This window comes from Colossoma macropomum, unplaced genomic scaffold, assembly GCF_904425465.1.
Source record: "Colossoma macropomum unplaced genomic scaffold, Colossoma_macropomum, whole genome shotgun sequence".
Lineage (NCBI taxonomy): Eukaryota > Metazoa > Chordata > Actinopteri > Characiformes > Serrasalmidae > Colossoma > Colossoma macropomum.
In genome coordinates, this window is record NW_023494807.1 from 21,512,916 (window position 1) to 21,539,923 (window position 27,008).

The 27,008-nt window shown below is 39.0% G+C and overlaps 3 protein-coding genes across 4 annotated transcripts; 2 read left to right on the top strand and 1 right to left on the bottom strand.

Annotated features, from left to right (window-relative positions):
• The first annotated feature begins 718 nt into the window (after positions 1–718).
• LOC118796698 (zinc finger protein 658B-like) lies at positions 719–8,094 on the top strand. 2 transcript variants are annotated; one of them, XM_036555750.1, is made up of 3 exons: positions 719–1,169; positions 3,279–4,004; positions 5,339–8,094. In XM_036555750.1, exons 1-3 carry the CDS (start codon positions 896–898, stop codon positions 6,478–6,480), a joined length of 2,142 nt encoding a protein of 713 aa, XP_036411643.1. In that variant the 5' UTR covers positions 719–895; the 3' UTR covers positions 6,481–8,094. The 2 variants fall into 2 exon arrangements, with proteins under 2 accessions (XP_036411643.1, XP_036411644.1); XM_036555751.1 differs by having other exon boundaries at positions 720–1,160.
• Positions 8,095–12,879: 4,785 nt separating this feature from the next.
• Positions 12,880–20,263, top strand: LOC118796704 (zinc finger protein 248-like). Its single transcript, XM_036555757.1, has 3 exons — positions 12,880–13,274; positions 14,917–15,264; positions 16,856–20,263. Exons 1-3 carry the CDS (start codon positions 13,010–13,012, stop codon positions 17,737–17,739), a joined length of 1,497 nt encoding a protein of 498 aa, XP_036411650.1. The 5' UTR covers positions 12,880–13,009; the 3' UTR covers positions 17,740–20,263.
• On the bottom strand, positions 19,884–26,029 carry LOC118796702 (GTPase IMAP family member 9-like). Its single transcript, XM_036555754.1, has 2 exons — positions 25,901–26,029; positions 19,884–22,344 (listed from the first exon to the last, which is right to left on the bottom strand). Exons 1-2 carry the CDS (start codon positions 25,917–25,919, stop codon positions 20,816–20,818), a joined length of 1,548 nt encoding a protein of 515 aa, XP_036411647.1. The 5' UTR covers positions 25,920–26,029; the 3' UTR covers positions 19,884–20,815.
• Positions 26,030–27,008: the final 979 nt, after the last annotated feature.

The window sequence follows — 27,008 nt, forward strand, 5'->3', positions numbered from 1 at the left end:
TCATGTGGAAAGTTAATTTACTGCCACCTGCTGGGCGGAAAAATTCGCATCAATAATGGAAAATATAATTATTTTAGTGTACATAATTGAACATTTTGGTGGACAACGTTCTTCATTTACTTCTGTACGCATTTAATAAGCAAGAATGTAATTATATTAGCTATAATCTGTCCTATTCTCTGGTCTTATTTCATCGTGCGCTTTTTTCCCGTTATTTACGGTGGAACGCTCGCTAGCTTCTCCGGGTCTGTCCGGGAACAAAAACATTGCTAGAGGGGTTCGACTCCTGAAATTCTGGAGTCGACTCCGATTCCAAATGATGGGAATCGATGGAGTCTTTATTTTGTATTCGAAACAAGTATGTTTAATACATATAAATATAAATATAAATATAAATATTATATATATATATATATATATATATATATATATATATATATATATATATATAAGATAAATGCAAAAAACACATGGATATGATCTGTGCTACTTAATTCAGTGTTTTAATAATTTAATAATCGATGGAGTCGATTCCATACAATCAGTTTCTTGATTCTAAGTTTCCAAAAATGAATACATAAATAAGGAGATCAGACAAAATGAACAGTGCAAAATGTTCCAGTCTTTGCGCGGGGCCAACATTGGGCGTCTTTGAGCAAAATCGAATCATACGTTTTGAAGTTGACTCACAATTCTCAGAAGCCTGGAATCGGAGATTCGACTCTTTTGGGAATCGATTCCCAGTCCTGTTTTAAGTGGTGAACGGGTTTCCGTTCGCGAAAGGCTAGTGCTGTAACAAAGCCCTCTTTTGTTCGTTGTGTGAATTTCAACTGAAGTGATAAAGAAACTTTACTGAGATTTCACAGAAACAATCACACAGTGGTTATGTACACAAATGGATAACATGCCCAACGGTGTCACTCTCCAGAAGCAAATAGCTTCCATCATGGACGTGCTCGCCAAAGCTGCGGTGGCAGAAATAAGCAAAGTCGTGGACGATGGTGTGGTCATGCTACGGCTTGAAATCTGTGAACGAGAGAACGAAATCGACTCCTTGAAGAGGAACCTGCAGATAGTGTCCAACGAGCTGCGGGCTGCTCGTCGTGCTCTTGTCCGGGAGTGCGTTAGTGGGCGCTCAAAACAGTTTGGAATCGCTGAAGGTGGTCAAGGTTTGGTTATGTTCACGTAATGAGCCTCGAATATAGTCAGATAAACATTAGGCCTGCATATGAATTACATAGCTAGCTATTCTTGTAGGTAATAGCCAGTGCTTTAGTTAGTGTATGTATTGTACACTATATGTATCCAGCCACCCTTCATAATTATTGGCCCATTGTTGGCGTTAAGTTGCGCTCACGCAGTTTGTATAATCGCCATAGAAAAGCATTTGCAATACAATGGGACGCTCTGGAGCAGCCGCACATGAGCCTGAGGTCACCATGCCCAGTGCTAGAGGGGTCAGGGATGGATTTAGTGATTCTGGGGCTCTAGGCAAAAACAGGAATAGGCACCCTGGATGCACATTTTTAAATTAGTTGAGGGTCTGGGCTACCATCTACACTGCCTAATTTTCATATTGAGACTGTTGTAAGAATATTAGAATATTATTTATCTTATTTCTAGATATTTCTACTTGAGTAACTTTATTAAGTGAAATGATCCCAATATATTGGCAGTAAATGTTGCTTGTTTTAAAAAATAATGCCTGAAATAAGCTTCATTATTTGCCAATTTAGAGAAATAATTTGTTACACAGCAAAGTATAGTAACTTTTCTTGGAAATAATAAGAAACACAATCCTGTTACATTTTGCGTGAAGTAAAAAGTAACTTTTTGAGTAAATACCCCAACACTGGAGCTATCTGTACTAACATTGCTAATACATTGCTAATGCTAGCTTTATATACAGTCTTTTGAGCCTGTGCAGCACTCTGTCCTGACAGAAAAATACGTGAGCTTTGGGAGTGTAGGGACAAACTTTTTGCTTGTCTCCCTCTGCTGTACTTTATTTGATTTTCCTTCTCAGCACACAGAAAATCACATTGAAGAACCTAAATTTGTTCATACCAGTCCGTCTTTACATATTCGTGTCATCATGTAACAATATGGAGTAGTCCATTATAACCATGCCATGTGACACTTACACATGACACCTACAGGAACTCTTATGAAATCCCATTCTAAGTCTATAGGCATTAATCTTGAGTTCGTTCCTCTTTTGCAGCTGTAACAGCTTCCACTCTTCTGGGAAGCTTTGTACAAGATTTTGGAGCGTGTCTGTGGGAACTTTTGCCCATTTATCCAGAAGAGCATTTGTTAGGTCAGACACTGATGTTGGACGAGAGGTCAGTTCTAGTTCATCCCAAATGTGTTTGATGGGGTTGAGGTCAGGGCTCTGTGCGGGCCAGTCAAGTTCTTCCACACCAAACTCACTCAGCCATGCCTTTGTGGACCTTGCTTTGTGCACTGGGTCTCAGTCATGCTGGAACAGAAAAGGGCCTTCCCCAAACTGTTCCCACAAAGTTGGAAGCAATTGTCCAAAGTGTCTTGGTATGCTGAAGCATTAAGATTTACCCTTCACTGGAACTAAGGGGTCTAGGCCAACCCCTGAAAAACAACCCTGTAGCATTATCCCTCCTCCACCAAACTTTGCATTTGGCACAATGCAGTCAGGCAGGCAACGTTCTCCTGGCATTCACCCAACCCAGACTCATGTATCAGACTGCCAGATAGAGAAGCATGATTCATCACTCCAAAGAATACGTTTCCACTGCTGCAGAGTCCAGTGGCGGCTTGCTTTACACCACTCTATCGGGCGCTTGGCATTGTGCTTGGTTATGTAAGACTTGTATGAAGCTGCTCGGCCATGGAAACCCATGCCATGAAGCTCCCCCTGCACAGTTTCGGCTGATGTACATGCCAGAGGAGGTTTGGAACTTTGCAGTTATTGAGTCAGCAGGGTGTTGGTGACTTTTATGCACTATACACCTCAGAATTTGGCAACCGCACTCCTCACAGCAGTGTTCCAATATCTAGTGTATAACCCTCTTAGTAAAACAGGGGCTGTTGCTGCACCAAAGAGAGGACAACCTCCCTATTAATACTGATCATTTCAGAAGAAATGTTCATTGAGCAGGTGTCTACAAACTTTTGGACATGTAGTATATTTGAGTCTGTTGTCAGTGACACCTGTGAAGGCAGGGGGTTTTGGAAATTTAAAACCCTGAAATGTTCGTTCAGGCTTGTCATTAATTTGAATTTTTATCTTCTCGTTGCAGGAGCCAAAGACAAAGACAGAAGAGGAACTGAAAGGGAGTTTGGAAATGAGGATTTGAATGGGCAGAGAGAGGAAGTCAGCGCCGGGGTAAAGATTAAGATTGAACGTGTTGAGGATGAGGAGCAAGATACGAGTCAAAATACAAGGACAGGACTTGCCTTGCGTTCAGGTTCTACTGATAATGAACAGCTTATCCAGGTGTGGTCTACAGAGGAGAACGCAGAAATACACTCTCCTGAGTTTTTCCATTCCACACCTGAACAATCACAACCCCAGTTAGATCCTGCTGTCACCATAGAGAGGAGTTACAATCTGCTCGGTGACGGACTGGAGACAAGATGCCCAAATGGAGATGACACAGTAGCCAGACACAGTGAGCCTTCCACAGACAGCCTGCATGTAGCTACAGAAGAGTTACTGAGGGCACAAAATGGCACCGGGCTTCAGCAGTCCCACTCACACGACACACTCGTTCCCCAACATCCTGATGGTCAGAGTAACTTCAGCGCTCTCTGTGTTCCTGGCAGAGGGAGGCCAATGAATGGAGGAATGGACATGGATAAGAGACGTTTTCCCTGCATGTTCTGTGGCAAGAGTTTCGATCGGCTCAGCCACGTGGAGAGGCATCAGCGCATACACACCGGTGAGAAGCCTTTCAGCTGCAGGTTATGTGGTCGATGCTTCACGCAGAAGAGCAGCCTGAAAAGCCACCTGAAGACTCATCGAGGTGAGGCCTGCTCTGCTCTGCTAAAATGCAATAAGGGATGCACTGAAATGCAGATGTTTTAGATATTTTAACATAGAAACTGCAAATATGGCTACCTGCATTACAAGAAAATATGATTTATATCTGTAGGGTTACAAATTCTGTAAAATAAGTAAAATGCAGACATTTTAGCATCGTAACCCATCATCTCCAAAATGTTCTGCTCTTCAAAACAACACGTCGATTTGAATTTTCAATCAAATGCAAACATCTGTCCACTGTCTATTATTTTTTTTATGGCAATTATCTGTAGATACGGATATGACTCCGCTATTACACCATCATTTGTACCTTGGTGCAAATTAGGTACAAATCAAATGCACGTCAAGTCAAATGCAAATCAAGTCAAGGGAAGAACTTGTTGATGGTCTGGCATCACCATCAAGGCAAAACACAACTCCCAGACTCCTATAATAGTTTGTCACTGCTGGCGGAGTGTCCTGATTGATTACATTCAAATTAGCACAGAATTAAACCAAACACAAAAAAAGCCATGTAGATCATGTATTGTCATTGCGTTATCATACTGATTATGATATGAAATTATGATTTTCATGCAAAAGAAAGGGAAGGATAATAAATTCATGTCAAGAATATATATGTGTAAATAGTACATCTTGATTTTATATAGACAGTGATGAGTTAAAGTAAAAAAAAACAAAATAGGAACAAAGTCTTAATTTCCTACTTCTATAGCTAACCGCTTATTAAGCATGGCATTGCCCAAATACACATTCATTGCATCAAATGCTTTAGCTTTGTTAATTAATGAAAAGGCCACTGGAAACATGGCACAATTCAGTGTATTGTGCAAGATATCATTACTAAGCTAACTTAAATAGGCATTTCAACCTAAAATGAGAGTTTAATATGCTATTTGTCATGTTATGCAGTATTCTGTAGAGCAGCATTATATCCTTCAGCCTCATTGATTTGTCATAATTCATGATTTTATCATGTCGGTTTTCGTTCAGAATACATTATGCAAATACATCATAAAACCACTGAGAATCCCTGTGGTGTCAACCAGTTCTGACTGCTAGCCTAGCCACTGATCTATAGGTTAATAAATATATAAGCAACTTAATCAATAAGAAAAGAGTGACTATATGTGTATTCAACACAAAATCGATGCTTTAGGCAAGCTTTTTTAACATCAACTGTTTTTCAACATAAATTGTTTTCTTTTTGGCCAGGATGTCCCTTAAAATGTGCCAAAAAATTCTAGATTACAACTTGGCTGTAAAAGGAAGGGAAAGCTGTTCGAAAATATTTTTTTTCAATTATAACATTAGGATTTAGCAGTGGCACCGAGGCAGCTTCTGGGTTGCCTAATGAAGATAACCACTTCAGGAATGAATGGAATATGGCAGCTCATTGTGAGGAGCAGATTGCATCTCACTCTTACATAAATGGTCAAGACACACACACTGAGGAACTCAATTCACACTCGTCATGTCTGGGCCAGGAAAGCACTCACTTCATTAACATAGAGGAAGAGAGCTTGGAGCAACAAGACACAGATCACCAGACGAATCTAACCAAGCCAAACAGCAGCCCAGCAGGAAGAACCAAGAGCTGTGCTGATTTCTGTGAGTTTCAAGGCCATGATGATGCAGTGGTTTGTGCACTGGAGGAGGACACCATGAAGACTGAGAATAAAGAGGGGGGTAAAGATCAGACGTTGAATCAGACATTGACTGATTTTAGGCCAGAAGACCTTGGACGTCTCAACTCTGGATCTGAAAGTGGAATGGATGAGGAAAATGCACAGGCACTGCTTTCCTTAAACACAGCCGGCACTGGAAAAGACTTGGTGGATTGCACTAATAGGGATGAGTACAACTCGCATCACAGCAAATATCAGTTAGAAGCTACCTCAACCATCATTCACTCATGGGAAGCTCCTGCAGTCACCAGCACCAAGGATTTTGCCAGTAACCACATTTATGTGAAGGAGGAAGAAGAGGATAGATCATCCATGGATGAAGAAGAGACCAGTCGAGAGGTATCTTATTCCCTGCAATCTGAGGAATGCAATGTAGCTTCACCCATTGACCACATTTCTACAACAGCCTCTCTTAGGACTACAGATGCTTTAATGATGCCCTCAAATCCATTACCTCAAAGACCCAGAGCTTTGAATGGGGTGCAGAAAAAGCGAGAGAGGCGCTTCCTCTGCGTTCTCTGTGGGAAAAGTTTTGACCGCTTGAGCCACCTGGATCGTCACCAGCGGATCCACACTGGAGAGAAGCCCTACAGCTGCGGCACGTGTGGTCGGAGCTTCACCCAGAAGAGCAGTTTGAAGGGCCACATGCGGACACACGCACGCGAGCGGGCCTTCCACTGCTCTGTCTGTGGAATCAGCTTCCCCACACGAGCTGGCCGCTACAGGCACTGGTGCAACCAGAATGAAATGGCAGACTATTTAAAATAACACAAACATTCCAGCTGAGGTTCCTCTGAGGTTTGGTTGACAGAAAATGGCTTTTAGTGAAGTGCTTCCTGCAACTCATCATTTACGTATTACTATACCATCACTCTTTCCCATATTAGGCCATTTTAAACTGCAGTTTCTCACATTAATCCTGAACAAACCCTCATTGACAGACAAAAGACAGCTAGTGTGTTAATAGGTGGGGCCAGCTGTGATCTTATATGCACCTTTGGGGACAACTTGTTCAAGTTTTGGTGCTGCACTGCGGTGAAATCCCCCACTAACAACTCTAAAACTAGCCCCCAAATTCCTCTAGTTGGTGCTCTTTTAACATGAAGTACAGTTGCTAACACACAAAAAAGCTAGCTAGCAGTCTAGCACTATAGTTAGCTAACGGCATTGTTTTCCTTTGAAAGAGATTCATTTAACTATATGTGATCTGTTTTGTACACACACAACACACATCTGCATGCATAATTGTAGCTTTTTTGGGGGGCTTTTCAGCCATGCTAACTTACATTACATCGCTAATGACAATCGGACAATATTGATGAGCACATCCCAACTTTGAGCTCTGCCTTCAAAAGATGTGGGACTGGTTTAGAAATCTCACTCAGTTTGTTTCCACCATAATCAATCTATGTTCCCACCAACATTTAGCCCAAAATTTCTCATGGTTGTTCCCATATGTTCTCATTAAGAGATCACATGGTGGATATCGAAACAGCACTGTCATGTGATGTTAGCTGTGTATTTTGTTCTGTAGGGTAGTAGATCGTCTGAGTAGTTTGTGCATGATTGCCTCATCTTAAAGGGCCCATATCATGGAAAACTGAATTTTTCTCACTTTTTTGAAATAGAAGAGCTTGATGTAGCATGTAGTCAGTGTTTCAAAACATACTGTTCACACTTCTGTCCACATATGGAAACTAAGCTGCAAAAACAACCTGCTTTGAATTTTTCATTTTTGTGATGTCACAAAACCCAAAACATATCTATTGAGCAGTTTAACCCTGCACTTTAAATGAAATGGTTCAATTTACATTAAATTATTTTAATGCTTAGAAATTTCGGATGTTTTAAAAGACTTTTGTAAAAGTTTGTAAAACATCAGGTTAGTGTCAGTATTGGCCGGTGCTGAATGTTTTGAGATCAGTATCCACTAATAGTTATCAAGAGGAAAACTAGCATACATTCCTTCATCTTGGTATGATTGTAGTTCTTTTTATTTTGAATAATCATAGCATGAAATACATATCATTATATTTCTAATTATATTCATTACAAGGGTGAGCTGCAGGAAAATGTGAGACATTGTCACATTCCAGTAAATGTGTTGTTGGCTCTTAACAGCCAAATTCATTTAAAGCCATTTTGTTAGAGGAATTTAGTGGAGATCAAGTAGATTAGCAATATGTGTACAGCTAGGTATCATAACTGGACAGATCCAGAATGATATGTCTTTTTGTTACTGTAACTACATATTTCATGGTTCACATTTGTTGTTACTCAAAAGACAAATACTCCATGAACAATCAAAATGATTCAGTGTAGCAGATTGTTAACAAGACTGTATTTCTACATACATCCATAAATGAAATTAGTGTAACTGTTTATCTGTTGCCTCTTTTAATCTTCAGTCATTAATGCATGGATATTAAACTGTTTCAATAGGGTTGACACTAGCAATACATAAATAGAACATGGTCTTTCTAGATCTTTTGGGTGAGTTTTTACTCTTGGTTGTGCTTTATGCAGTTGCTCAAAAGACATTTTTTCAGGTGTGCAAAAATTTTGACATGTCTAGACAGGATTTTAAAAGGCAAAACCATAAATATGATTTTTGAAAGAGTGGTTTGATTCATATCAATACTCTGTTTTAGAGAAACGTATCAAGTTACAATCGTTTACAGTGGTGGTGATGAGAACCAGATGTCTGAAGAGTTAAATGCCTATAAATATTACATCATTTCATGTGATACTGAAAGCTGTTATATGCAATAGTTATGCTGTCTGATGCCCGAGACGTTGTTTTATGGTAGGTTTGAGAAGCTTTTGGCTTTTTTTTTAATATTAAAATACATTCAAGGTGGACAGTTAAATACAGGGTGTAATAGGGCAAAATTGACTCCTAAGAAAACTTTTTTCAGGTTACCACTATTTCACCATTATTGACGTTACATAAAAAGAACTAGGAAGACATATGAATTTACTTTTTTTTGTTCCTATCACCACCACTGTAAAAAGTCACTATTTACATCTCAACAATTAATTATACAGACACGTCAAATCCATGAAAGGACCCCATTTAAAAATGCAGTTTAATGAGTGTGTAAGGCCAATCATTTGAAATAAGCTTTAGCATCGTGAAAATTGCAAACTAACCTTTGCTGATTCATAGAGAAGGTAAACAATAATCAATAATTTTTTAAATCACAATTTTATTGCGGAATTGTGATAGCCATAGACATGACGTCACCCTTTGCCAGCAAGATTCCACTGCCAGTGTCTGTCTATGGAGATTACTTGGCTACGTGCTTGATTTTATACGTTAGCAATGGTTGCGGCTGAAAAACCTGAACTCAATAATAATGAATGGTGTCCACAAACATTTCTCCATATAGCAGTGTAACAGTCTGGTTTAACAACATACCTGATTTGACTAATCAGATCATTACAAAGGACTTCATAGGTTGAATTCAGCGGCTTTGTCCAAGTAGTTCAATGAAACTTCTCTTCCTTTTTGCTTTTCCTGATTTCACCTGATCTGATAGCTATGTGGATCCACATTCTAGTCAGTTCTGACAATGTCGCTGTTGTCAGAAGAAAACCTTGTATCTCCATTTCTGACGGTTTTCAGTTTTTGACATAATTTGGAAATACATGTTACCCTTTACATTGTGTGTAAATTTCATGATGAATGGACTAAAAGAAATGACCTAAAATTACTTGGAAAAAAATCTGACATTAAAAGTAGGTTTTTTGCTTCTCCTGTAAAGTTATCATTTTGGGGATACAAGGTTTTCTTCTGACAACAGCAATATGTTTAGTGAGGCCATGAACTATAGATCAGGCAAAACCAAAGCAAGCAGATTAAAAAGGATGTTTTATTCAACTATTCAGATGCATTCATGTATAAGATAATACATGTACATGTAGTGTTTATAGCCATAATAGCAATAATATGGCGGTGGGTTGTATTTAGGGGAGTTTTTTTTAAAAACAAACCCTGCCTGGATGGCATATTGTACAATGGCACAGTAGTTTTTCAATTCTGGAATCCTAATTGATTGATTGATTGATTGATTTAATGGGCATCATGTTCTGAGTTCCCTTAATTCAAAGTGGTGCACTGTCTAGCTAGCACACCGGGTGCGAGCGGTGAAGGTGCTCAGACCAGTAAGACTCTAAAACATATGCATAAAATAATATGTTAAAGTTTAGGGTCACAATGTGATAGCGTAGTGGGACCAGAGCCAGGTTATGAGGAGCCTGGCCACTTTCTATTTATGCCATTATACCTGCAACATGACTGCAAAACACTAGAGGGCGCCATTAGCGAGTCAACAATGAAGGGGGAGTGAACGGATGTAAACAGAAAAGTCTAATAATGAAATATATTTCGATTCAGGCGGGGCCACTCAGAAAGCAGACAGTTCTGGGCCGGTTCTGGCTTACATCAGCGAGTGTTGGTTGACTTCCACACAGATATTAGCCATAAGGATTATTTCAACATGTCTGCCTGTCCACCGCCCCGACCTGCGCTCTAACTGCTCACGGAGAACTAAACTCTTCATTTTCCTAATGATCAAAGCTGCAAGAAAGATTTAAAATGGAACCAAACCAAAAACAACAGTAAACAGCATTTTTCACAGAACGTTGTGAAAAATAGCACGAAGCCTTTTTGTCAGCTTCTTATTAAATTTTCCGTTCCACCTTAAATGCTGCTGCAGTTACATTCTCGCGCCTGTTCGCAATGGTAACTGCTGCATCATTTAAGGTGGAACGGAAAATTCGAATTAGAAAGTGGAGAATAAAGCGAATTCAGCCTCGTAGAAAGAGGAACAGTAACAGCTCCACCATAAAAACTTTAAGTCTGATAAACCGGCTATGGTTTGTTTGTTAGATTTAAGACTACAGAAATGTTTTTCTCGGAGCATCACTCCCGAGTTTCTCCCTCCAGCTGCCTCATTATGTGAAATGATGTGAATTCTAATGGGAAGATGTGTTGAAACAGTAATCACCATCTGTCAAGATGCCTGAAATTTGGAATCTACGAATTTATTATCATATTACTATATTATCTGTAGCTACACACAAAATGGGTAGACAACGTTTAAGACGGTTTAATATCTGCTGTATCCGCTTATCACGGACTCCTTAAAGTGGATTCGAGGAGTCGACTCCATTGATTCCACAGTAAAACCAGGAGTCATGCATCACTAACCTGAATTAAACCAAACCAAAACACAACACAAAAGCTGGATCACGCGTCTATATAAGGAAGCATCCCACTGATGCTTCGGGAGAGAAGAACTGGACAGGAGAAGAAATCAAGGTGTTCAGGAACTAGTGCTCCTTTTAGGTTTCCAGCCATTGACAGTATTGGACGTTCCTTCATCAGACGAGGCCTGACAAGGACCAGCAGCTCAACCACACATTTTGTTACAGTGGTTGGAACCTCAGCCAAAATGGAAAAAATAATGGATTTGTCAGAGTTCCAAAAGTTGGTCCAAAGAAGCTGTTAAAGTGAGTTAAGAAGTGCTGGTCACAGCAGCGAGAAAGGAAAGACAGAAGATATCATGAAAAAAAAAACAAGACAAAATCAAGACAACCTACTTACGCAACCAGAACATTATCTCCCATGTAAATAAGGGTGTTTCTAAGAAGACCCAGCCACCAAAGTCCGTCTCCAGGTGGGTTAGGAGGTCCACATTGTCCCAAGCTGCAGCTCCTGTTCACCCAAAACCAGAGAGCTCGCTAGACATCATGATTAAAGGTGTGGCTCCAAATAAGAGAGATGCTTCTCCAAACATTCAGCCAACTCCTCCTGCTGAACCCAAACCACAGAAGCGTATGTCTCAGACAAGGTGTGCTGGGTTCCTTAGAGCTCCTTAGAGCTTAGAGTTCTTCCAGAGGGTCAATATGAATAAGTGGTGAACCATCAGTGAAACTTTGAAACCTGACGAGATACCAGAAGAAAACCCAAGCTGAAAAACATGGTGTGGATCAGGTCTCTGATGATGAAGATTCTAACTGTTCTGGCTGTATGGACAGTTAAGCTCTCAGACAGTCCTTTAGCAATAAAGACTGGACAACTCACTTAGTTGGACTGAGAACGTGGCATCTTCTACCTGGACACCTGAAACTTTCAACAAAATCTCATAAATTATATTTTTATCATTTATAAAGCATTTTTTTTCAATAAAGTTTCTTCAAAGCATTCTTAAGGTGTAATTTATTTTCCAAACAGAACAATAGGAAACATTTCAGAAATGTTTTGAGATATAAGCAAGATTTGGCAGAGAATAAACACAAACCTAAATGTGTAGAAGGGCACACTGTAAAAAAATAACTTAAAACACTTAAACTTGAAAAAGTAAGTCAACTTACTTGCAAAACAGTTTTGAGTTCCACATGGCGTATGCCACAATATATATATTATATATATATATATATATATATATATATATATATATATATATATATATATATATATATATTTTGAGCGTTTTGAAAAAAAAATTCAAATACAATTTTGTGATATCTATTTTGAGAAAACAAGAGCATTTTACGGTATAAAAATGATTAAGAATTTACAAACTACAATTTTGCACGAAAACTCCATAGCAACCCATTAATTTTGGGTTTCATTGACAGCGCCCTCTAGTGTCATTATTGAATTGATTTAGCTTGTGTGACTTAAATATATCGCATATCATTACTATAGCGAAGTAACTTAATTTTTCAAACGTTTTATTGTTTTTAATGTTAATTCAGTACAGACTCAGTTTAATATTATTACCTACTTTCTGCTAAGGTGATTTATGCGATCAAAATATCCTAATAATTCTTTTAATGCTGGCAACTTTTTCTGATAAAGAGATTTTGGCTATAAAATTATTCTACCTATACGTTTCAGTGCTGGTAGCATTTTCTGACAGGGCAATTTAGGCCATCAAAATATCCTACCGACAGGTTTCTGTAGAGCGCTATCTAAAAATATGCGTTACAGTAGGACATTTCGACAAAGTAGCACAATCCGTCAGAACAACTGCATTTCAGCATCTTGTTACTAAATATCGTTTGAACAGGGCAAAAAGGGAGCCGCTCCACAGCCCTGCGGTGTATTACGGTAATTTCGGCCCGGTCACGTGCCACCAGACAAAGTAAAGCGGAAGGAAATCAGTGAGTGGTGCAGTGATGTCCGTAGCTGTAAATACAGCCTAAAAGAAAACAGGACATCTGTATGGACTGAAACATTTGTTTTGTGGACTAAACGAGTGCAAATTAGAGTCAGGACTAAAAGATGCCAGCAGCACATCTGGCTCTGGAGGCTCAGATTTGGTCGGTGATGGAGAGCCTGGCCAAAGCAGCCGTGGCTGAGATCTGTAAACTGATAGACTCCGAGTCTGTGGAGATGCGCTTAGAAATCCGCAGGGGCCAGACCGAGATCGAGTCACTGAAGGGGAAACTACGGGACCTGAAGAAAACTTTGAGAAATAATTCTTTCTCTACAGCTTCTCCAGTCCTTCCTCACTCGCTCGGCAGTCAGTTTGGCGAGCATGAGAGAGGTACAGCCGCTCACTGCCTTTTAGACCTTTTAGAGGCGTGTAGGGATGGGCGAATCGATACTGGAGTATCGGTACTTATGATGCTGAGAATCGTTCCTGTACATTTAAAAAAGATGGTCCTCCAAAGGGTTCTTTAGTAAAGGCAATGGTTCTGTTTAGAAGCATGAGTTCTATATAGAACCATTTCATGGTGAAATGTTTCTTCAGATTGATGGAGATTGTGTTGTATTTGGTTCTGTATAGCACCAAAAAGGGTTCTGCTACTGTTATAACATCAAGCTTGTACAGCAGAGCCCTTTTTGTTGCTGTATAGAACCATTTTCAAAAAGGTTCTGTATTGAACCATATACAACACATTTTCTGAAGAACCAGTCGAAAGGGACATTTCACCATGCAAATAGTTCTTAGTGGATTTTCATAGTTTTTAGTAAAAGAAACCTTGAAGAACCATCTATTTTAAGAGTGTACTATATAGAACCAATTCATGCCTAAATGGTTCTTTGCATGGTGAAGTGGTTCTTCAGATTGATGGATGCAGAATGTGTTTTGAAAATGGTTCTATATGGCACCAAAAAGGGTTTTTCTATTGTTACGATGTCAAGCTTTTAACAATAGAAGAACCATTTTTGGTGCTATATAGAACCATTTTCAGAAAAAAGTTCTATACAGAGTCATATACAACACATTTTTCTGTCAGTCGGAAGAACCATTTTACCATGCAAAGAACCATCTAAGCATACAAACCTTAGGTTCTTTGCATGGTTCTATTTAAGGTTCTAAATAGAACCATGCCTTTACTAAAGAAACCTTGAGAACCATCTTTTTTTTTAAGTGTGTAACATGAAAATATCAAGGCACAACTACTATCAATTTCTATTTTTTAAGTTAATCATATACAACTAACTGCATGATAACAATTGCAGAAAAAATGTTAGTCTTAAAAATACTTGGCTGCAGATGTTTAATTCTTTTCACTTCAGAAATCAACAAAATACATAATTTGTCCATTGGTGCCCAAACTTTTGCCCAACTATACAATAAAATCACAATCTCACTTGTAACCACATTCCTAAGTCTAAACATATAGGCAGCTCTACATTAGAGGTATTTCATTTTTCTGTTATCCATTCCTTTAATATTTTAAGATTTTTTTCTACAGTATATACAGTCATATGCCAAAGTTTGGACACCCCTGGCTGAATGACATGTTTTGCTGATTTTCCAAGTGAAAGTAAATAAACACATCTAATACAGAGAACACACTTCTGCACATTTCAAAGCACACTTACTGTTTATTTTCTGAACTAAGCACATAAAAAACAGACAAAATGTGTCCTGATCAAAAGTTCTAGCACATTTTATATTTAATGCTTTATTTATATTTTTCAGCAAATAAATAGAAATTATGCAGGAAAATGCCATATTTATCCTCATATCGTCTGTAGAAGACGTGTTAATCTACTTTCACTTAGAAAAATAAACAAACCACTAATTTAACTGAGTGTGTTAAAACACTTGTGTACAACTTTATGCTGTTGCGTTTGTTCCTTGTTCCTACCTCACTAATTCTACTTGTATTAATATTGTAATAGATTATTTTATTTCAGTGCCTTCTTGTTTTGTTATGACATCTTTTGTGTAGAAACAAAAGCTGATGATCTCCAAGAGGCTGACTGTGGGGAGGAAGAGGAAGATAATAAGACCAGCTACACAGGACTGATGAACAACTTACAGGAGGATGCCAACCAAGGAAGTCGAAATTCTCTTCTGAGCTGTGAGAGTGAACAGACGCGGAGTGTTTTTCCACTTAGTGAGAAAGATGCTCAGTTTAGACAGTCCCAGATTCTTAATAACTCACTGATCACTGGAAATAAAGCAGATTCTGGAGGACTCGGCACTGCGGCTGTAAAAGTGGAGTCCGATAGTCAGTCTGTGTCCATAGGAGAGTGTCTTTTCGAGGGCTGCACAAACTCACAAGGCCAAATGATGGGTAAGGAGCTCATTCTGTCTTGCACTGTCCCACAAGATTGTGACCATAGCGAGGTGAAGTAATTAAGGTTAAAGGTTGTTGTTCACAGTTTCGACTGTGGAAAAATGTTGATGTGGAAGCATCAGCACATCATTTAGTTTTCAAAAATTGCTTTATAATGCTTGTACTTGTACTATATGAGACAGATTGCAATACACGTATGCTATTGGCCATTCATTCAGTTAATCGACTAATGAGAGTATTCCTGTTTCAGTAGAATATAAATTGTAAATAATGGCACAAGAAACCTGTATTTGACACCTCATTCACATTTTATTTTTTTCTTGAAAAATAGCATAACGACAATTGTGGCAGAGCTACAGAACTATGTAGCAGGCCAAACAAATAGGTAAATGACATGACTGTTGGAACAAAACCTTTATTCTCCATTTTTGTTGGTTTTCATTTTTTTCATGATTGTTAAATGTCAGTCGCTTTTTACATTGCGTCAAAATTTCATGATGAATGGGCAAATAGAAATGGTCCAAAATGACTTAGAATAAGATCTTGTTCTGTTAACTTTCATTTAAAGATAATGAGGCTTTTCCTTCTCATGTAAAGTTATCTTTTTAGAGATACAAGTTCGTGTCCTGACAGCAATGAAAAATATATATGAAAGTGCACCTTTAATAAGAACAGCAAATATTAAGGTATTTTACAGTGTTAAAGAAACACTGAAAAACCATCTTGGCCATAGATTCTTATTGGTACAGTAGTGGCTTTCCTGCCTTACAGTCTTCCGTGTGTTGGGTTGTGGTGTTACGCACTGTGATATCCAACTGCTTTCATAGTGTATTGCGATCTGTCGGAATGCCTGCATGTACTAGTCTGGTCTTAATCTCATAATGAGAATGCACCTTTAACAAGAGACAACTTGTTAAACATTTGATGCTGGATTGCTGTGAAAATTGCCACTAACAAGGGTTCATCCCTCTAAATGCTGCCCCCAAATTCCTCTAGTTTGTGCTCTTTTAATGTCCGCAGCAAAATTAATAACAAACAAAACAAGCTAGCTAACGAAACACTGTCATTACCTAATGGAACTGTTTTTCATATGCACTCATCTGCGTGCTTATTTAAAATTTTATTTTGGGGAGACTTTTTAGCCATGCTAACCTCAGTTACATCCATGCGCTAATGACAGCCTTGTCTATCAGACAATGTTGATGAGTGTACTGTCGCCACCTATTTTGTACTGTACCTTCAAAAGGTGTTGGTTTTTTTTTAGAAATTTCACACTTAAAGTCTACGTTCCCATCCACATTTAGCCCAAAATCTATCATGGATGTCCTTAGGCGAGATGTTGTCTGACCACGTGGGACTAGTATTGTTCTAAGTATGTTGTCATTACTGAGTAAGTAGTTTTAAGTAATATATCAATATTAAAAGTGCACATCAAAGTTGCACAAGTTGATGTAGCTGTATCAACGATGATTAGATTGAGCTCTATCTTTACAGATGAACCAGGTGACTGCCAGCATGCTTGTTTTTAGCACTACATTCCTTTCTCGTGCTCAATTATACATATATTACCCACACCTTATGTTTTTAGGAGATGGCAACAACCACTTTGGCAGTACAGAAGATTTTCATCCCCAGTCTCAGTACTCCATACAGTCCCATCACTCTGAAGAGGCATATGATTGTAATTATGATAGACTGTTTAAACATCTCATAGAGCCACTGAACGGGGAAGGGAGCCTTTGTAGGCTGGAGTTTAAGACTGAGCCGGAGGAGGAGTCTATAGCAGAGAGGGCAAATGAAATGGCACCATGTGAGGTGACGGACAGTGATGCTCTACCACGACCCTTTTTGACCACAATGAACTTTGAGACACAAGGCAGTTCTTCTAAGCTACAGCAGACTTTATATGCTTCCCACACAGACCCCCAGCTGTTTCACCTGGCTGGGACCAGTGAGATATTACCCTCTTGCAGTGTTAAGCATTCAGGTGAGCCCCAGACAAAGCAGGCAAAAGCAAGAAAGATCCAAGAGCGAATTCAAGCTAAAACCTTCAAACAGAACGCAGCCACCTGGTCCACAATGCTGACAAAGGTGAAGACTATGCCAAAAACGAACAGACACAAGCCGTTGCCTTGTTCTTTTTGTCCTAAAAGCTTCTACAATGCTTCTGATCTAAAGAGACATCAGCGCATCCACACAGGTGAGAAGCCCTTCGGCTGTGCCGTGTGTGGAAAGCGCTTCGCCCTCCGAGGAAACCTCATCACCCACGAGAGAGCCCACAGCGGCAGCAAACCCTTTACGTGCCAGCAGTGCGGGAAAAGCTTTGCTCATGGCTCCAACCTGACCGCCCATCAGCGTGTCCACACTGGAGAAAAGCCTTTCTGCTGCTCGCTGTGCGGGAAAACGTTCGCTTGGCATTACCCTTTCAAAAGACACATGACTCTGCATGGTCAACATGGCCCTACCCAGTGATTACAGTCATATTTGGGATCCATGTTCTCTGTATAACTGCAAAGGTCTGTTCTACTAAAGGTTCCTAAATGGTTCTTGGCTTGGATGTACAGTTCTAGTTAAAACCTTAAATTGGGACAAAACCTTTGCATTATGTAAAGATTTTGTTTAAATTTAAAAGGTTCTTTGCACTCACACATTTCAGTTTCTGTGAAGAACCATCAATTGAAAGGTTCTGTGAGGATCCAGAAGTGGTTCTGTGGCAGAGATCTCCAGTGCTCCTCCTGAAGATCTACTTTTAAGTTAGTTCCAACCTGCATCCACCCCTCCCTACATTCCCCCTTTAAATAACAGTAATGATCCAGCCAATCATGGACTTCTAAAGAAGTTAATTAGCTGGAGCAGATATGGCAAATTGTGTTGGGACTAGAATCTGCAGGAAGGTTGATCTTATTGACCAGGGTTTTGTGGCATCACTCCAAGGAATCCTTTTTTGGCTCCACTCCAGGTTTCGCCCATCACACCAAATGTCAACTTTCAAAAGTCACACTGAAAAAAGTCATGCATTGACTTTGCTGCATTGAAGTGTATACATAAATTCCACAATAATAAAATATATCAGAGACAACAGCCCATCTGTTGCTGCCCAGTTTGTGCTGGTCATCCTCTAGTCCTTCATCAGTGGTCACAGGGCACTGCCCACAGGCAGTTGTAGGCTGGATATTCTTGGTTGGTAGAATATTCTTTGTCCAGCAGTGACACTGAGGTGTTCAAAAACCCCAGCAGAACAATTAGTGTAGATACAAGAAGGTGTACCTAATGAAGTGGCCGTTTGTGTTATGTTGTATGCAGAAATTTGAATACGCCTGGTCAAATGACATGTTTTGTGAAAATAAGTGAAAATAAGTTAACACATCCTCTACAGGAAACAAACATGTCATTTTTCTGCTACTTTTACTGAACAATTTCCATTTGTTTGCTGAGTTTAATGTATAGGCCTCTGATATCGTGCCGATATTAGCAACTGGGTCTAAGCTGGATTTCTCTACAGCAAATATGAATGGGACTTTTGAAAATCACTGTTCTTACATTCTGTCATACACGAAAAGGATCCAAACCTGATATGTTTTGTCCTGTGTTCATTTTTCCTCTGAATATCACGGGGTCCTATGAATAATGGGGTTGTTAAGGAGATGAAATTGAAAAAATCATTCATGATAATGTTGAAATGATGTCACATAAAAATAAGTCTATTAAATTTCAACACTAATAAATATCAGCACTAGCTAATCTTAATGCACTCTACTACAAGCAAAACTCCAGCATTCTTGACAAAGCTTATTGGTTTGTATGGGGTATTTTAGTGAGGCTGTCTATCTTATGATGAATTTATTGCACTGCAGTATTGCAGCAAAGTTCATATTTCAACTCCTTAACAACCATGTAATTAAGAGGATCCAATAACATTCAGGGGAAAAGGCGATTTTCAAAAGTCTTATTCATTTTGTCATAGAGAAATCCAACTTAGACCTGCTAATATGGGCATGACACCGACTACAGAATGACAACACGAGTTCAGTGGTCTATTAGGAAAAAATGAAACGTAAAATATAAAATGTGCCATTCTTTTCGCACAGGCCACATATACAAATAACAGTACTTGTGTTGTTCTCTGTAGAGGATATGTTAACTTATTTTCACTTAGAAAATCAACAAACCGTCATTTGACTGGGGGTGCCCCAACTATTGCATACAACTGTTTTTTCTTCATGTGGAAATGAGGTACACACTGTAAATTCAGTCCATCACTTTGTTGACTGCACCAGCGCTAGAAGAGTGACAGTGATGAAATGTGTTGTTAGCATGTTTAGCGTGCTATCTGAACTCAGAGTCTGACCATGTTAGTGTTTGAGCTTTAGGAAAAAGGAAGTTCGTTCAGCTGATAGTATGTTATCAAAGGCCCAGAAACACATTGACATTGTCATGTCAAAACCTTGCAACTCATTATACCATACATTGACACCCAATACAGACAGGAATGTTTGTTCCTTCCCCTTAAAAGATGCCATTTTGGAGATACAAGGTTTTGTTATGTCATTGACAACAGAAATAATTATATATAATGAAGAGTGATCTGTAACTAAATAAATAAAACAGGAAAAACATGCAGTTCAATAATCCATTTATTGGACTTTTTTGTATTTATAAAGAATGCATAAACTTTGTTTGAACTTATATCTACTAGCAACGTACTTGTTTGTTAAATGCAAATACAAAGAAACAGGCGAACCTGATTATTTGAATGAGTACATAATAAGAAAATGTAGTTTTCAGAAATATATTTCTTATTAGGATATTGTTTATGTTTGCAGTAAAAGGTTTTTTACATAAGTAAAAGGTTGTTAACATATGCTGTAAACAAAGAAAAGATGTGTTATGAGGTGATGATGGATTTGCTTTTCTGACCTCTTTTACTTTTGTTAACTGTCTTATGTAAAACACCCCTCTGTGGAGCTCAAATACAGTGCGTTTGATATTACAATTTTAAAAAAGGTGTTTTATTATCTAATTGGCAATTCGTTCAAGTATTGTATTGTATGTGGTTGCCAAATAAGACTGATTACAGATTCCCCATACCTTAAAGGAATACTCTGGTATTTTTCAACCTGATCTTGATTTGCTGCATCTGTATTGTGCTGTTTACTACTGAAATTCCTGTTGATTCAAAACTCGTTTATATTAAAAGCTATTGCGGAGTAGCTAAATATTGTTAATAAGAGTAATACAGAATACGTGACCATAATGATGCAACTTCAAATCTACATTCGGTGTAACAATACAGGTTTTAGGGTGAGAAAGACAGGGAGAATGTCGTATCAAAGTTTTATCCAACATTTTATCACTAAAGTTTTTAAAAAAATTGTGGCAATCAAGCAAGAACCTGTAAAAACTCCACCCACACCACTACACTGATACGAAATGACCTGCACATATTTTTGCTGATGGAATTCAACTGCACAGCATCATCTGTAAGTGTAGTATTGATGGTTACGATATTGGAGAATTCTTTTAACTGTTGAGAGATCTGATTTGTGGGTTACTGAATGGAGCACTGGCTAGCAATCAAAGGAGCTGCCTTTCCAACTGCAGCTGTCAGGACACCTGCAAGCTCAGGCCCAACCAATGCGGCTAACTCTGCTGCTAGTCCTACAGGTGCTGCGGGGGCCATAAAACCCAAAAGCATAGGTGCAAACCCAAACCCAGCCCCTCCAATAAAAACAACAAGGTACTTCAGGATGCTGAAGTAAAAGGGATCTTGATACCATCTGCTTCCATCATCCTTTGAAGCCTTTTCCTTCTCCGCTTCCTCTACTCTCTTCTCTTCCTCTTGGATCCACACATCCAGTTCCTTCCCCTCTTCTTCAGCTTCCATTATCCTCTTTTCTTCTTCTTCATCCAGATTTACGAAGTTTTCATTTTCTTGCTGAAGAGATTCTTCGAGACGTTTCAGTCTGCGTGGATCTGAATTTGGGCTTTCGTGTTCTTTTACTACCTCCTCTATTATCTGACTGATCTTGGCTTGGATGTGCAGCCTGCGTCTTTCTATTTCCTGCCTGTCCTTCTCTAAGGCTTTAATGATGTTCTCCCTGCGATCTTCTTCCATCTTCCTTACTGCTTGCTTGGCTCTCTTAATTGATTCAGCTGTCACTTCCTCTTGTTTCAGCTTAAGAGCTGCCATTGCCTTATTCACAATCTGCATTCGCTGGTTGGTGAAGTGACGGTACTCGTTCTGTTCTAGCAATTCATGCAGCTTCTTCAGAAGCTGTGTGACCTGGTCTTGGTCACGTGGGTCATCATTGTTGAAGGCCAAGAAGCGGCTACCAAATTGTTTAACAAGTTTCTGGATTCTCTCGTCCTGCTCTGATATGAACTGCTCAAATGACTTCTCTTCCTTTTTCAGCAGATCTGCATGGGTGAATATGATGATAGTGTGGTCAGCCATGTTCTCCTTGAAAGCTCCCTGAATCATGTCAACAGTCCGCTGCTGTTCATCTGTGAAGCGAGTGATTGGTATGATTAGCAGAAATGCATGGGGTCCAGGTGAACACATGGCCAGGCACCTTATTACTTCCGCTTCTACTTCCTTTTGCGTTAGGGAGGTGTCAAACCAGCCAGGGGTGTCAATAAGTGCAAGACTTTGCCCCTGGACTACGGCACTTTCTTTCTTGCATTCCTTCGTCACTGAGCTCATGCTCAGTTGAGATTTGAAACGTTCTTCACCCAAGATGGTGTTTCCTGTAGAACTCTTCCCTGCCCCTGTCCTGCCCACCAGCACCAACCGCAGCTGAGTTGGCACAGCTGAGTTTGGAGGGGATTGGGCAGAGCCAGCTAGGCTGCATGAGCTCATTGCTGATTCAATGGTTTGGTGAGGGCCAATCTGGGCAGACAAATGCTCAATTGTAGTGGTATTCCTCCTTGAATGTACCGTGGAGAAATTCTCAGGCTGAGAAACAGTCGTCTCTGGATGCTGTGAAGGAACTCTCTTGTTAGATGGCACTGAAGTCCCTGTCTGAGGTTGGTTTCTGGAACTCCCTGGTTTTTGGCACCTCCGAATATGCCCTTTACCTGATGAAAAATAATGTAATACATAGATCATGCATAACCAATAAGGAAAAAGTTATATATGGAAAACCTACTGTTTTGGTAGTGACAATTTCAAGGTAATTTTGAACATAAAAATGCTAACCAGTACATGACTAGCAAACACAGTTTTGAACAGCTGTACACACATAAAATCATAACACTAAAGGACACTAAAGCCTGCCAAACGTGAATGAGTGAGTTAGTTAGTTAGTCTGTCTAGTTACAAGCCAGGTCTATTAGGTGCTTTGCATCTAAAATCATAAATCATTTAGCAGTGTTAGTATAAGTGTATTTTATTTGTATCACACAGTACATTGATTATTGTATGTCAAAATCTGGTCAAGGTCAAGTAACCTTCAAGAAAACCAAAAAAAGCGAATAGAGTCAGACTAAGTTGAGCCGGTACCATGCAGTGAAAAAGCAGCTTTAGAGAGTGGGTTCAAATCCCTGATTTGGCAATTAAGCTACTATTGTTGGCTGCCTTGGTTTCCTCTGAAACATGATTACACTGTCTTTCTTAATAAGAGAGTTTAATGTATGCTGTAAATTAAATTACTCTTAATTCACATTCATGTTGATTTTTTTTCCAACCACCCTGAACCCCTGAAACCAAAATTTGTAAAATCCAACACAAACAGTCATGGTTAGTACAGTGAACCCAAACCTAAATGTAACTTTATGTGATTATAACTGATGAAACATAAGAAAAGAAAGAGCTAGTTAATAACAAACCGCTATGGGTGCTGGGAAGCTCCGCCTTACAGCTGGATTCATGTCTGCTAATACGTTTAAACTCATAGGTGAGTCAACCAAGGCCAGTTATTAAAACCTGCAAATAGGACTCCACTAAATCAGAAGTAACCAGTTTCACTCACTCAGAAAGGAGAAACTGTTGAACACAGTATGTTAACCTTCGTATAACGAGGGAAGGTGTTTTAAGCAGCGTATGTGACGTGCCGATGACGCTACACAAATGATTAGCATTTATTCATTTATTTATTTTGCTAGTTTGTCACACAGAATGTGTAATATAGTGCTACAGTGAGGCCAGAGATGACAATATATAAATACAGCCTAACTGGCACATCAAATCGCTGACGCACATCCTCCCTCTGCTCTCTCGTTCTGGGCAGAGCCGTATAGAGAGAGAGTTGCGTCAAAAGTTCAAAATGCTTGATGGTCACGTGATTCACGTAGATTTCAGATAGTTCCAGGAAGTTCTTTGCAGGCAATTTAAGCCCATAAACACCGAGCGACAGAACCGCGTCTTTTGGTACTTTAAATCAATAAATGCACTGATTTACAATATTTATATAGAAAACCAACATGTATATATAGTTACAACAATATGATCTATTTTAAAGTCAAATTCGCTACTATTTGAGGATTAAACAGCTATCGTTACCTGCCTTGTTGACACGTTAGGTTAATGTAATCATGGTTTCAAAGTGTGTTTTCGTTGTTTCATTGCTTTGACTTTTCAGTATTATAGATATTATGTTCTTAAACTTGTATGGTAGTTAAGATCAGTCATATCCTAATGTTTATTTATATACTTAGAGGGAGGAGAAGGGAAGGAACGTTTCAAAATTGAGATCAGATTAATTTTAAACATAAATAAATATAATTAACATAAATACATCTTTAATTAATGGTTGTATCAGTAATCCCAAGACCTAGATCATTTTAATCATTTGATGACTACAGTAAACTCTATGACTTTCTGAAAGGACAGAAGGAGAAGGAGCCAAAGAAATTTGTTTGGCTTGCATATGAAAAAATCTGTATTAAAAAGCGTACATTAAAATACATCACATCCGGACAGGACAGGACATAATAAACACATCTATTTATATTTGTTTGTACACATATAAACATATTTTATATATCTTGTCTTTTTACTATGCACATATTTACTGCGATGGATTCATTAAATAAAGCTATAACGAACTCAAACATGAATAGCCTGGCAGGCAGTTTGTCTGTGCCCTTTTCTCCATGTTGTCCTTGCATATAGTCCCCACCATGGTTTGCTCTGCTGCATGGAGATGCTTCATCGGAGAAAGGAGTGAAAATGTTTGGTTTCTCCACTGACACGGAGAGAAGAAAAAACGGCTGGCTCAAGTCGGCAGGAGCAATTGCTAAATTATTTACCATCACTAAAGATTACAACAACAACAACAACGTCACACTGCATACGTTTCACAAACAAAAGCCACACCACTGGGAAGCTTAATGTTTTAAAAATGGATAACGATATTCTCATTTTATCTCCTCCACTCTACAAGCTCGTGCCCGAATGTTATATTTAACTAATATTTAACTCCCACCCACCCCGTGAAAAATCACGTTTAGAAGCCTTTTCTAAGATTCAACAACGGTGGATGAAATGACTTTAAGAGCAGGGATTTTACAATCACTAGGCTGTTTATGGTTAACATTATGGGTTCCTAACTTTACTCAGTACCCTAGCCTAATGTCCTCTGTTAATGTTCCTTAAATCTACTAATTTAGTCGGGGATAATCCACTGACATACTTTAATATACATGTTAATTTGATTCAGATGTGCTTATTATGTACAAACTGATTCTTTAATTGTTTTACCCTTTAAAAGTGCATCACAACCGGTCTATTCTGCTGCAACTCGGCCGCGCTGCTAGTATTTGCTGCTAACTTCCGGGAACTATTGAGGAGCTCCACGATCCGCCCTTATTGTAAAAAACGGTCCGTTGGAGTGAACGGAGTTGACGCAACTCTCTCTCTATACGGCTCTGGCTCTGGGCGAACTGTATGCAAATTAACTGAGCGGCGACCAATCAGATTGTTGATATGTGGAGCGTAATCTTGTGTCACGCCCACAGGCACGCAGTGACATTTAACACTGAAACGCACACAGAGCGGGAGATACAACGCTTGTTAAAACGTTATTATATCGATAGATGGTTATTTTAAAGTTTAAAAAAACAATATAGGCTACCGAAGGCCGCTTTGGGCGTGTTGCTGAAACACAGGCAGGTTGAGGTTCAAACAGAGAAAATATATTCAGAGTTACAGGACTGCTCTCAGACAGTTATCAGTCTCTCTTTGGACCTTAACCTGTGTGTGTTTGGGGAGGTGCCCCCAAAGCAGCCAGTTTTCGCTCTAAATCACTGTAATAAAAATATGGTGTTCTCTTAAACAAAGCAGGGCTATGAAAATATAAAAATACAACCTCCATTCTAAAGCAAGCACACATGGGTCTCTACTACGCTCAAATTATTATAAAGCTCAGTACTTTTATTATTACTATTATTTTTTAAAATGGCAGTCCTGAAATCAGGGGATGATGAAGGACCCTCAGCCCCCCCACCTCCCGCGTCCATGAGTATAACTGTTGAATATATTTTAGGTTTCACACAATCTAAACAATGAATTTTAACATTGGGGTTTACAGTGAGGTCCACACACTTCTAAACAGAAGTAGAATAATAACAAATATAACTTAGTTATTATTATTATTGTTTTTTTTTTTACAATATTTAAAAAACTGATTCGTACCTTTAAAAGTCGAGTCCATTAAGCCCAACAGAAAGCCTGTAACGGATGAAAGTTGCTGGTGAAGTGGCGGTGTCCTTAGCACTGAGTTTTCCTCGGAAAACGAAACTTTCCCAAGATAGGCTCAGCCCCGACAGAGGGGCGAAAATATGTTTAGAGTATTTTTCGAAGGCTTTTGTATTATTTGAACGTCAGAGCTGAATTTAAGGTATTTTTTCTGTTAACTCCGCCTCAGGAAAAAAAAACATTGCCCAACAACCACAGTGTTTGCTGTGAGGAAGAGCGGGGTTTGTTAGCACTACTTCTGGATCAGTCGAGGAAACTCTCACAAAGATGAAGCCTAACATAAAACTTAATTCTCTTCATCAGCATTCATCTATTCTGTTAAGAGCTCTGAAGGTTGTAAATGTTAAGGTGGGGATAACTTTTAACTTTTATGTGGTAAAGAGGTGCCCCTGAGAAACATGAAAGTATATGTACATCACCTACATCTTGGGATGCGAAAACAAGGATAATGCTATCCAGCTAACATGAAGTAAATTTAGAGTTGTGTCCTGACGTTGGTGGGCTTTATTGGCTCAAATCCAGCCTCCCTAAGTGTAGCGCAAACATAGTATTTAGTATGTAGTCACAAACATACTATTTCACATTGTACTTATATAACATCTAGTGATTGTATTAAATTCCAGAAAATATTTTCTGACTATTCAGCTTTCATTTGCGTTAGTTGGGATATTATAATTTATACAACAGTTAGTTCCGGTGTTGTGCCGAATTCGGCACCCTGCCGCGAGATGCACCCCCTCACAGGAGCGCGCGCTCAAAGTCTTTTGCTCGAAAGCGGAGGGCATCCCCTTTTACTTTACATATATCGATTTGAAGAACTTGCAAAACATCACCTTCGTTTTGATCAACAACACAATAAATCGCTGTTTTACAGATTTGGAAATACCCCAGATGTTCTTCTAAAGTACAGTGACTAGTAAATAGTAATACAAAAGTATACTGTAGCCTACATACACCGCTGCTTACTTATTTTACGACATAGCAGTCTGCACTGACTTTGTATGTAGCAAAACTTGTTGCTTGTTGCTATTTGTCAACAAAATAT

Excerpts from the sequence above, each read along its gene's own strand:
- LOC118796698 (XM_036555750.1), top strand. The coding sequence starts at position 896 with ATGGATAACATGCCCAACGGTGTCACTCTCCAGAAGCAAATAGCTTCC. Across the intron at positions 1,170-3,278 it reads AATCGCTGAAGGTGGTCAAG|GAGCCAAAGACAAAGACAGA; the intron begins GTTTGGTTATGT and ends TTCTCGTTGCAG. Across the intron at positions 4,005-5,338 it reads CCACCTGAAGACTCATCGAG|GATTTAGCAGTGGCACCGAG; the intron begins GTGAGGCCTGCT and ends TTATAACATTAG.
- LOC118796704 (XM_036555757.1), top strand. The coding sequence starts at position 13,010 with ATGCCAGCAGCACATCTGGCTCTGGAGGCTCAGATTTGGTCGGTGATG. Across the intron at positions 13,275-14,916 it reads GTTTGGCGAGCATGAGAGAG|AAACAAAAGCTGATGATCTC; the intron begins GTACAGCCGCTC and ends TCTTTTGTGTAG. Across the intron at positions 15,265-16,855 it reads CTCACAAGGCCAAATGATGG|GAGATGGCAACAACCACTTT; the intron begins GTAAGGAGCTCA and ends TTATGTTTTTAG.